The 12,758-nt window shown below is 52.2% G+C and overlaps 1 protein-coding gene across 10 annotated transcripts in view; it reads right to left on the bottom strand.

Moving 5' to 3' along the window:
- CUX1 (cut like homeobox 1) overlaps positions 1-12,758 on the bottom strand; it is a 359,174-nt gene that overhangs the window by 274,472 nt on the left and 71,944 nt on the right. For all 10 annotated transcript variants that reach the window (XM_045773833.2, XM_087867942.1, XM_045773836.2 and 7 more), the window contains exon 2: positions 8,587-8,697. In XM_045773833.2, the coding sequence (XP_045629789.1) occupies positions 8,587-8,697 (111 nt within the window). The remainder of the gene's footprint in view (positions 1-8,586; positions 8,698-12,758) is intronic.

The following is a 12,758-nucleotide window of genomic DNA, read 5'->3' as shown; positions in this document are numbered from 1 at the left end:
GTTAAAGTCTTATTATAACTTAACGGTGGGTGATTCTAGAATGATTAAACACCCAAGTTGATTATTTGAGCTTTATAATTTTGCCAGGTACTGGAGTGGCCTTTTAGAAACTAAGTTGGTGCCGCCAAAATGAAAATTCACCAGATACTTTCATGGGGGGGGGGGGTCTTCAGAGTATCAGAGAGAACAGCTGAATAATTTCCTACACCCACAAAAAGAGGCATTAACAAAACAGCTGGGAGAGAAAAGTCACATTCCGTAAAGTTTACCCTTTAAAGTATACAGTTCAGTGGCGTCGGACATATTCACAGAGTTGTGCAACTGTCACCAATTCCAGAACATTTTCTCCACCCCAGAAAGAAACCCCGTAAGTATTAGGACTTGCCCCCTGCCCCCGGCAGCCTCTTCTCTCCTTTCTGTCCCTGTGATTTGCCTCTTCTTGAGATTTCATATGAACGGAATCATGTGGCATTTTGCATCTGGCTTCCTTTATAACGCTTTGAAAGCTCATCCATGCTGGAGCACGTATCAATGCTTCGTTCCTTTTTATAGATGAATAATACTCCTCCTTTTCATGGACAGACAGCGTTTTATCGATTCATCTGCCAATGCACACTGGCGTTGCTTTTACTCTTTGGCTATTCTGAATTATGCTGCCGTGAACATTCGTGCACGAGTTTTTGGGTGGACATGTTTTCAGTTCTTTTGGATACATACCTGGGAGGGGGAAATGCTAGGTCATAGGGCAATGCTATGTTTAACATTTTGAAGAATTGCCAAGGAAAGGCATTTCTTGAATTTTTTTTTTGATTCTGTACAAGAAAAATAAAATTAAAGTATTCAATAAATGTTGTTAGCTGTCTGAGAAATGCATCTTGCAGGGTAATTTGCATTTTAAGAATTCTGTTTTGTGAAGAAAAGATTCCTAAATAAAGGCTATAAATATGGTAAGACTTTTTCATGTTACAGTTGCCATCCATTGTCCATGGAATGCCAAGTGCGTGGCTCCATACAAAGGCCTTGCCCTTCAGAAGTGAGGGGAAGTAATTGTACTAAAGTTGCAGGTTCCCAGACCCCCACCATGAGCAGTGTGCTGGGAGGGGTGAGGTCTGGCTGGTGTCCAGCTTGCACCCCCTGGTCTTCCAGGCCTGAAGGCCTCCTCCCCCATCACTGCCTCCCTGAAAGGTCCAAGTCCCCAGAGGCACGTCTGGTCTGCCCTTCTCTGTGAAAGTCTCAGTTTGCCAGTCGGCGCTGTGGGTCTTCGAAGAACCACTCCCAGGTCCAACGAGACATAAGGAAATTTACGCTAGAGTTTCTAGTCTTTTGCGTGCATTGATTTTAGAGTCTTATGAGGACAGAAGCAAAAAACACAAAGGTGGTTAAAACACAAAACGGCTGTCAACAAAAAAGCGAGGCCAGCCTCCGGCGTCCGTACATTTGTAGAAAAACAAGAATGGAGAATTCGCTCACTTTTCAACACAAACGATCCCAGTCGTTGCTAATAACGTCTAAGCGCTGTGGTACAGCTGGAAAGGCACAGAGAGTCACGTGTGAGCCCATGCACCCCCCCCCCCCGCCCGGGACCCCTGTGAGCACCCCCGCTTCTCACGGAGCCCTGGCCATGCAGGCTCAAGGCAGCCCGTGCAGGACGTGTCCATCTGAGTCCCAGCTTGAAGTGACTCTCTTTTTCCAGGCTGAGTCACTCCCTGCAGTGGCTATATAAAGGCTTAGAGGCAGTGACCAAATGCATCTGGGCCTGGGCCACGGCTATATATTACCGCCCCCGCCCTCCCCCGCCTGCCGACTCCTCCTCTCGCAGGGAGTGCACAAGGACTCCTGAAGCCGATGGTGTCACCTCCCCCCACCCCACCCCACCCCCCCCGGCGCTGGGCAACAGGGAAGTGGGGGGGCCTGTGGGTGAGGGCCACAGTGCTGGGGCCCGCACTCTCTTCTTGCTCCCACTATCCATCCCGATCAATACAGAGATGACCGTGGCTTTCCTGAAGGAGGTGCTACCCAGGCAACCCCCCCCCCCCGGGCCCCACCTGCCAGAGGCGGGAAGGGATCCACAGGCCTAGCTCAATTGGCCGATGGCATGAAGACTTCTTTCCAAGTCGTACCTCGAGACGACTCTGGACTTTTTTTTACAACAGTTTCCCAAGAATGTAAACTTCAGAAAAGCACTCCAGCCTGGGACACAAGGTGTAAGCTAAGATCGCGCCACTCAGGAAATCGACAGCAGCGAGCAGGCAGTCAGGTCAGCCGCAAAGAGAATGTCCCCTGTCACGGAGCTGGGTGTGCAGCTGGTGGCAGGCCTGGGGCCACCTTCCAGTGTAGACGGTACGCGAGCAAGGGGCGGTCAGTCCCGGCACGGACCCCAGGCAGCCGGGCCCATGATGGTCAGGGCTGTGCTGGGCTCTGCCAGGACGACAGGAGCAAAACAGGCCCCAGCACCTGGGCAGGAGGGACGCAGAAAACATGACCGTGAACGTGAGCGCGGGGGGCCAGGTGTCACAACGATTAATGCTCGGGGGAGCAAGACCTGTCGAGGCACAAGGACATCAGAGCACAAAGGACCACCGAGAGCCCCCGAATGGCAGCTCAGTTGATGTGGCCCCCTTTATAGGAAACATACATCGAACCAAGCCAAGTCGGGCAGACAAGTGCCTAAGACGGATTCCGGGGTAGCAGCCGGACACACAGGACAAATGAGCCCTGAGTGTGGTTTTATGATAAAGGCCCTGCATCCCGGGTCTCTGCTTTCCCTCTTCTCCTGCCCCCCCGCCAAGGGTGGTTCTTTCCTACTGAAACGAGCTAGAACAGAACAAACACGAGCCCGTGCTCTTTGTGTAAGCAAATCTAACAGCGAGGACCATTCCTCTGCAAGCCGGGCATCCTATTCCAGCAGCACGGCCAGCGGACTGGGCCTGCGGTCCCCGGCAAGCGACCCAGGACCTCACGGGAAGGGCCTGCCCTCAGCCTCAGAGCCCAGCGGGTCAGAGCACCAACTCAGGGGCCACACTGCCTGGGCTCAAGTCACAGCTCGGCCAGGTGGGAGCTGTGACATCCTAGAGACAAACCAGCCTGAGGAGCACAGTTAGCTGATGGAAGCCCAAGAAAAAGGTCATGAATCCCTAGCGTTGTCCCCTTCAAGGTCCCTGACTTTCAAGACATGCCTCGGTCTCCAGGAGTGAGGAGCTGGCCCGGCATCCCCAGCTAGCTCTGGACAGGGCCTGCATGCTTCCGTGTCCCTGGTCGTCGGCTCTATTGATACAGCTATCACTTGGGGCATCAAAAGTCATCCCGGCCTGTACCTGGGATCCCTGATCAAGGCAACAGAAAAGCAGAAGGCAAGCACTTTCTGGCCTGCGCTGCACACAGTTCTACCACCAACCTTCCAGAAGGCCACTGCTGCCCCTCCCGCACACACTGCCACCAGCCTGACCTCGCCCTTCACCGGCCTCAGGCAGGAGGAGAGTACTGGCCAGCGCACAGGTGCCGGCCCCCTGCACATCATGCGGAGGGTGGGCCCGCTCCTCCACCTGTCCCCTGCTCCCCAGCTCCCCGGAGCCCTCCCGGCATGGTGCAGCGTGACGGCAAATGTGCGTCTCGGGGGCTGTGTTCTGAGCCAGGGGCTCTCGGATGAGTTCCAGGGTGGCCAGGAGCAACTACGCATGTGCACTTCTCACGACAGCGGGTCCATCCCACTCACCAGTATTTCAAAGGTTGAGAACCGAGGCTCAAAAAGCAGCCCTGGTCACCTAAGTAAGGGTTCCGGAAGCCTATGTGGGTTAGACCATCACCACTGCTGACAGAGAGTGTTTCTGGGGGGAAAGTCAGCATTCGGAAGATTCCAGTTCTACCATCCCGGCACTTAACATGCCAGATCACAATGTTGTGCTTGCTGGTAAGAAAGATAAGGAACTCTCTAAGAACAAGGATCGGATTGTATCCTCAGGGTGGAACCATGTGGCACATGGAGGGTGTTCAAAAAATATTTGTAAAATGATTACCTATTACCGCCAACCAACCTTTGAAATATTTGAAGCTGAAACCGCCTGCATTTGTTGTGTTGTCTTGAAGTCCCCTGAGCTAGCTTTAAAGAGCGGAGATGGACTGTGCGCTGTGCTCCGCAGCGTGTGCTCCAAGTTCACCCCAGCAACGAACACGGCCCGGACTCCGGACGCAGGCTTGTGTGAAGCCCTCCACACGCTCACACGCACAGACACACCCACAAATACACAAACACCAATACACACCATATACACACAAATACATGCACGCAAATACACAAACACCAATACACACCACATACACACCAATACACACCATATACACACAAATACATGCACACAAATACACAAACACCAATACACACCACATACACACAAATACACAAACACCAATACACACCACATACACACCAATACACACCACATACACACCAATACACGCCATATACACACAAATACACGCACGCAAATACACAAACACCAATATACACCACATACACACCAATACACACCATACACACACAAATACACAAACATCAATACACACCATATACACACAAATACACACCACATACACACCATATACACACAAATACACAAACACCAATACACACCACATACACACCAATACACACCATACACACACAAATACACAAACATCAATACACACCATATACACACAAATACACAAACACCAATACACAAACACCAATACACACCACATACACACCAATACACACCATACACACACAAATACACGCACACAAATACACAAACACCAATACACACCATATATACACAAATACACAAACACTAATATACACCATATACACACAAATACACAAACACCAATACACAAACACCAATACACACCACATACACACCAATACACACCATACACACACAAATACACGCACACAAATACACAAACACCAATACACACCACATACACACCAATACACACCACATACACACAAATACGTGCCATACACATACACACACAAAAAAACACACCATACACATACACACAAACACACATCATACACCCGTACACACAATGTTCACTGTACACACACGTAAAAATACACACCATACACATCGTACATATACACGCACACAGAGCAAGCCTGTGAGTTGGGCCTACCGTCACACTTCGGCTAGGTGACAAAACGGAAACTTTGGGAGGCTAAGTAGTCTGTCAGAGCCACCAGGCTATCAGTCACCTGAGGTAATCTGTGTGGAAAGTGACAGAACCTAGAAACACCCCAGTCTTTTATGTTCAGTGCTCGATTATTAATTCAATAGGGAATGGATGCTTCGTTACAAAGTTAAAATTAAAAACCATTTTTCTTTGAAAGGGACTCTTTTTCTGAATCACAGCAATGCATAAAACTTTATTTTTGAAATAATTGCAATGTTCTTTAAACTGACTACAATTTGGGGGTTAAAAAGACATAAGCGATAATATCGATTGACTGTGAATGTATTAATCTAATGACATAAAACTGAAACTTAAAAAAAAAAGTCCCTCAAATGAGAGACCTTCGAGGCTCTGGCCAGCGCGGTGCCAGCTCCGCGGTGCTCCCGTGGCTCATCCCGCACGGAAGGACCTGCCCGCGGCTACGCGGCCTCGGACAGAGCCCACCTTTCCCTCCGCACTGGAGCGTCTCCAGCTGCGCTTGGGCAGGGCCAGGTTGGCAAGGCAATCGCCCTGTCGGGAGACCACCTTACTCACCTCTGCCTTTTCTCCGGTGCCTAACCCTGCACCCTAGACTCACTAGTTGTTCAACAGACACCAGGAGCGCGCTTTCTTCTTCCCCAGAACAGAGAGGGACTCGGCACACTAGGCCGGCGCTGGCGCTGCCACGCCGTCACCCCGGAACGAGGGCCCGCTCCTCACCTGGAGGCCCAACTTTGTGAGGCGTGAGGCTCCTGGTCTGAGTCCACCGGAGGAAGACGCCCTTCCCGCCAACAAACCAATTTCTTCCTTTTTTTCTTTACCCCCGAGAACGAAGTTCTAAGCAACCGTCATTTCTATATGCCTCATCTCTACGACTTTCCTCGACAGGAAATGCTCACGGGCTCAGGTGCTGAGTGAGCCGCCCAGCAGCACAATCACAAGAAATGGCTGATGCCGGAGAAACAGCAGGGCCCCTCTGCACTGAGACCCCTAAAGACAGTCTACTCTCCCCTCTGGATCCCAGGCCCCACACTCACCAGACCCCCCCCCACACACACACACAAGTGCCCCTTCCGTGTACCCCAGAGGACTTGACTATAGCTACTCACCCCCACCCCCAGTCTGGCCTTCAGTGGCTTCGCTATTTACAGAGAATTCCGGTTGGTTGGTGGCATAAGTGAACCTGACTGTCTTCTCCACCAGTTCTCGCCTCGGGGTTCCCACAGGGACCCCACCCAGATTTCAAGGATGGACCTGGGATAGGAAAATGCAGGAGGACGCATGGGGGCCTGCAAGCAGCTTCACCCTTCCCAGCTTCCTGGACATTTCTGCGGCGGCAAGGCTCTCCTCACCGCAGAAGGAGAAGCCTGAGCGAGCACTAGCCTCGACCCGCTGGCAAAGGCCAGGAGCAAGCAGAATGGCAACCTTCCATCCCCTTCCAGGTGTGTTCTGGGCCCCCTTCTCCAAGGAAGACAGTGTCTAAAAATGTGCCCCGCAAAGAAATGCCCCAAACAGCGTTTACCACCCAAGCCGCTTCTTTCCCGAGCCTCTTCTATTTACTGGGATCGGGAGAGAAAATGCAACGTTTCAGGCGGGGCTTCCTCAAGCTCTGTGAGCTGGTCCCCCGTTTTCCATGTGAGGGGAGGGGCTGTACCCAGAATTCATCAGCTGGGTCCTCGGGGGCCGGAGGAGAAACACACGCCCTTCGGTGGGCCACAGTCCTTGGACCTGACAGGAGCCTGGGACACTGGAGGAATATCCAGGAACCCGATCTCTGCTCCTCCTCACAGCACATACCATAGGACAGGTCATGTTCACTTATTGTTGTCTGCTGCCTCGGAAGGATGACCTTGACCTTCTGATTTAGATTTTCTATGGAAACCCCTGGACTTATGGTCAGCAAGGGAAGGGCGGTAGGAACCCAGGACAGCGGGTGACAGCTCGTTACTGAACAGTGTGAAAAGTGGCCAGAGAGCTAGAGGTGAAGGGCATTGGCCAGGGGACACAGGGTCAAGGACAAGGAAGAGAGCCTGGGAAACCCCACAACTAGACTCTCCAGGAAGGCCTGCTCTGAAGCGGCCTGACGGGGAGAGCGACTAGAGGAAGGGAGTCCTGCTGCCTGGCTGCTTTGTCAGCTCCAGTCTTTACTCGTGACAAGGCGGACCACGGAGCGCAGCAGCTCCCCCATTCCCGCACGGAAGACAGCAACCTGGCACGGATGACTACAATGTGCACTTTCGCTTGGATAAAACATGCAAGAGCCACGTTTAAGGGCAGGACGGGTGAGGGGAGGCGAGGGTGAGTAGGGGGTCTAAAACTTAAAACCCGTAAGTGGATCTGCCCCTGGAGAGCCCCCTTTCTTCCCACCAGACTGTCCTGTTTTCTCCCCTAAATATTTATTCTGAAAATAGAGGGTTCATTATTTGCTTCCCAAACGTTTCACAACAGCACCCCTTAAACAGCACACTACTCCAGTACACTGGAAACAAGTCTACTTTCCAAAGTTCAAATCGCACATCATTTTTTCCCGAATACTGGGCAAATCAGAGGCCTGCCTCCCAGAAAGCAGCTCTCCTCGCAGACCTGCTCCTTTGTCCTCCGAGGAGGCACGTGGGCAGCTGCGGTCCGCTCTCACCTGAGGGGAGGGTGCAGGAGGCTGGGGCAAGGGCCCACGGCGCGAGAACCATCGTGGGCCAAACCGGCAGAAGCTCCCAGAAAGCAATTCCCACGTCTGTTCAGCTGTGTCTCAAACTCTCCTTGCTTTTTATGTCTTACAAAGCCTTTGATAGGGACTGAGGGGACGAGGGGCCTAAGCAACAGACCGGGAAAATACTGCCTGAGCCCCTCTAAACACTGCCTTTCAAACATGTACTTACGAGAAAAAAAAAAATGGAGCCCGTGAGGAGCATGTTTCCAGTGTCCTTTAAAGCGTATTTCAGGAAACAGAAGCGTTTCACAGGCTCTACCAGACTAAATGTCTGTTCTTCAAGAAGGAAAGGCACATTGCATCCTCAGATGCGTGCAGCCTTCAGACGCCACCCCGGGGAAGGGGCCCTCTGAGGGCCCCCCACGCCCCATCCCACTATGGCCTGTGCTCAGCGCTCCTGAGGACTTGGGGTGGTATCCTAATGGACATGGGCAAGGAGCTCGGGGGCCAGAGGCCCACATGGGCCACACAGCTGGCCCCCTGCTCGCGCACAACCAACCCGGTCGGTATCTGCCTCTGGAATGAGCTCGCCTTCACGTGTCCAGACAAGCTACCAACGCCCCCGTTCCCCAGCCCGCAGAAAGGCACACAGTCTACTGGGAACACAATGCTTCCAACACCGCTCCCCAACATGGATGGGGACGGGGAGACCCCGCTCCGAGACCTGGACAGCACTGCGGCCTCACCTCTGGAGTGTTCTTCTTGAACTCTCGGCTCTGCTCGATAAGCCGCTTTCTAGACTGCTCGCTCTCATCTTGCCGGTTCGCCAGTACTGTTGCGGTGGCATCGAGTTCCCTCTGTCGAGACACAAAAAGGGAGGACAAGATTGTCACTGTGCTGCGTACCAGAGGACATCACATTTGCATTTGACCAGAACATGGGAGAGGCCCCCATGGCTCCGGGGATTCTCAGCTCCTGGGTGGAGGGGACTGGGGGCGGCGGTGGGAGAAAGTGGATATTGGGGCAGTTACCCTCCACCCTGTGCGCGGGTCCCAGAACACCAAACTGGCTCAGCTCGACGTGCCCCGTTTCCACGCGCACAAATGACTGCTTCTATGACAGAACGCGCCAAAACGTTTCTCTTTGCTAAACCCCGAGTCAGGCCAATGCCCAGATGCCATCCACCCGGGAGTGGCTCGTTTCTGTTTATAACAAGTATTCCCTCTCGCCCCATCTCTGTGCCCTGGTTCTTCTGCTTTGCTCTGGGCTTCTCAGTGGAGCAATCTATTTGTCTTCAACGGTGTGGGTCTGGGATCTTTTGTGGTGATACTGGTTTGCTTTCATTAATAGCATTTATTGTGGGTCTAATATATGTGAGGCACCATGTCCAGGACTATCCAAATTAACCTGTTACTCGTTTTCAGGAGGGACCCTTAAGGTGCAATTTCCAAGAATCATGATTGGCAGGATGTGGTCAACTCTGAAAATGAGGCACCTGGAAACAACGGTTATCCTCCAACTATTTTCCTTGCCCTGAAACCCTGAGAGCCGCCAGGAGTGGGTCCCCTCTACGAGGACCTCTGCCCACACAGCAAAATGACACTCAAAGCGTCAGAGAACCTGTGGCCTGGCCTCGGGAATTCTGGGAGGAGCTGCCAGCAGGATCGGTTTCAAACAAGGCTGCAGCAGATGGGCCCAGAGTGGCGTCCTGGCTGACAGCAGGGGCACAAGGACATGCTGCCGTAGCCACCAAAAGGCCCCTTTGCTCGCTGAGTGGCCTCAGTGACGAAAGACACACCCTGGCACATTCTGTTTAGGATTCCACGTGGCTACTCCAAGAGGCTTCTCTGTGGTACGGCCCCTCCCCTGAGGCCCAGCAGAGCAAGGACCCAATCGAAGACCGAAGGGTGAGGGAAATCAGAGATGGAGATCCTTCCACAGACACCCAGGAAGCACGTGAGTCTCCCCCTCCACCCACCCTCCACCCACCCCACGAAGTTCCACCTGCTTCCCTTTCGGGCTGAAGTAACCCAAGTAGGTCTGTAGGGCCTCTGGTGGGCACTCCACTCGTACACGACAGGGTGGGCCACTGCCGGGCGAGACAACAGGGCGCTGGAGCCAACATCCAGCGTGCTGTCGACTTGGAAATTGTAGACAGTTTTAAGGGGGGGGAGGGGGCGCAAACACCCCCCCCCCCAACACTCTCCCCTTTCGTGTTTCTGGCATTACAGCAAATCTTGGGCAAACAAGTCCAAAAGAATAACATGGGCTAGGATTCAAGAACAGATGTCAAAGCTACTGCAGAAAAGAGGGAAACACTGCACATTTTGATAGACCACATTTGAAACACATCCCAGTCGAGTGAAGGCAGGAAAAAAAGAGCAACCAAAACCAATGTGGTGATGCGGGGACGGAGACAGAGAAGAGAGAGCAATCGCAGATAAGCAGAAGGCTTTTCAAAAATATAAACAATCTGGTAAGGAGGAGGACTTAGCCGGCTATATTTAAGCGGCAGCAGAAGAAGTTATAAAAGGAGGCTTCAAGAAGTGGGGAGCAACGCCAATATTGAAACATGACAGAAAAAGTAGAGTTGATGTTTTGTTCCCATCGCCCGCAGATGCAGAAAACGTGGAGAAAAACAAAGAGCTCGGACCGCTTTCAAGGAGGACCCTCCTTCTTGGGAGGGGGTGTCACCCAGGCAGCCTCAACCACTGCGTGCTGGGGGCACAGAGGTGACTGTGGGGCCCCGGCCCTGACCCCCCATCTTCCCATCCAGGGGGACCAGCATGGGGACGGTGGGGGCAATGCCGCGGGAGGCATGGAAGAACACCTGGTCTGTGGGGCCCTGGGGTCCCCACACGTCCCTCTCACTGGAGTCCGGCCCAGCCCAGTGCCAAGGGGCCCACAGGCACATCCGTCAGGAAGCCCAACTAAGAAGGGCTGAGCCCGAGACGGGTCTCTTGATGGAAGACAGCAAATCCACCTTTGTCACGGAGCCGCGGGGCCAGTGGGCCTGGGGTGACCTGCTGCTGGCACCTGGGGACCCTCCATAGGCCCCCACACTCCCTTCCCCCACGCGTGCAGACATAGGCAAGTCCACATGAGAAACCAACGGGGGGCTCCAAATTTAATCCCGCACTGCCACCCGCCACCAAGGACACAGACTGGCCCAGCGAGGACAGGCTGCGCTTGCCTGGCCCCGGGTTTGGTCAGTTGCACTTAGGGCTCACGGTCTTTGACCGGGTCCCTTGCAAAACCACCACCGAGTTCTTCTGAAGGGCACCGAGGCTTTCAAAGGTTGTTGGGACAACGCAGAAAAGAGACAGCTATTAAACATAAGCCAAAAACTGTTTTATTATCTACCCGGCCTGCCTATTCTCAAAGTGTCAAATATAATGACACATTAACAAGGGAATTTAATGGGTTTGGGGAGGTGGCAGTGGGGACCTAAAATACAGATTTTAGTCCCTGAGTCACTAATCACTTATTAAAAAAAAAAAAAAAGCATGGAGAGTCCCCACATCCAAAAAGCACTAAAACCTCACAGAGGGGGGAAAACAAAACAAAACAAACAGCAAAAACTCGGAATCAGCCGAAGTATCCAACAAGAGCGTGTTGGCGTATCCACTCAAGGATCATTCGGCAATGGTTTAAAAAAAAAAAAAAGCCCCATATGCACTAGGAGATGGGATGAGCTTCAAGATATATTTAAGCAAAAAGAGCCAAGTGCAAAAACAATGCTCATATTGTTTGAAAGGGTATCTATACATACCCTTGCATAAGCTTTGATTGTCTCCAGAAAGATACAAAAGACACTTGTAACTGCTTGGCTCTGAGAAGGCTTGGGCGGGATGGGGGGCAGGACAGACGGGCCCTTCAGCGGATGGTGGACCCTCGAAGAACACGGGTTTGAACTCCACGGGGCCACGTAGGTGGGGATTTTTTATGACGCGACACCGTAAATGTATTTTCTCTTCCTTATGATTTCCTTAATAACATTTTCTTTTCTTTAGCTTACTTTATCACAGGAGCACAGAATATAATACGTGTGGCATACAAAGTACTAGTTAACTGACTATGCTATGGGTCAGGCTTCCAGTCAACAGTAGGCTCTGAGTAGTTAAGTTTCGGGGGCATCAAAAGTTATATGTGGATTTTCAACCATGCTGGGGGTCGGCACCCCTAATCCTCACTGCTCAAGGGTCAATTGTACATCTTTTGACTATTTTAGCCATGTGCATGTATTACCTAATTGGAAAAACTGTACTTTATGTTAATTTCTTCAATCCTGCTAAGGTAAAAAAAAATACAGATTTACATACAGAAGTGTATTTTACGTCATGCGTCCCATACACGAGGGTTCATGGTCTGCACTGTCCACCTGCCCAGGAGCGGAGGCCTGGAATAGACGACCTCTTGACTCACTCTGATAATTCAAAAAGTAAGGCCAGCCCGTCCTTTGTCAAAACAACAGCTGTTTCTTGCACAACGCGCTGCGCACTGGCCAGTCTCCGGGCTTATGAACGAGGAGGAGGTGGCCGGTTACAGAAAACACCGCTCACCCGGGCCAGAACTTTCCCAGGGAAAGGCAGAGGAGGGCGTCCCCTCAAAATGATTAAAAAATATTCTAAACATCCAACAGCCCCAGGTCCGAAGGGATGGGGAGGCAGCAGGGCTGGCAGCAAACCCGTGGGCTCTGAACACACGGGCACTTCCAACTAGGCCAAAAGGGGTGGAAATTGTCCTGGGAAAGCATCTTACAAGGACAGGCACCTGGATGCAGAAACTGCAATTTTTGTTCGAAGTCATCGAGTGGCGACCGATGCCAGGAGGTGACGAGATCCAGAGCAAGACCAGTGGCTTTGGAGCCAAGCCTCCGCCTGCAAAGGCACGGCCCTTGCAGGGAGATGGGGGGCCT

This window comes from Ursus americanus, chromosome 2 (assembly GCF_024610735.1).
Source record: "Ursus americanus isolate L20-20 chromosome 2, mUrsAme1.1.p, whole genome shotgun sequence".
In the NCBI taxonomy this organism is placed as follows: Eukaryota; Metazoa; Chordata; class Mammalia; order Carnivora; family Ursidae; genus Ursus; species Ursus americanus.
This window is presented reverse-complemented; position numbering and strand designations above follow the sequence as displayed.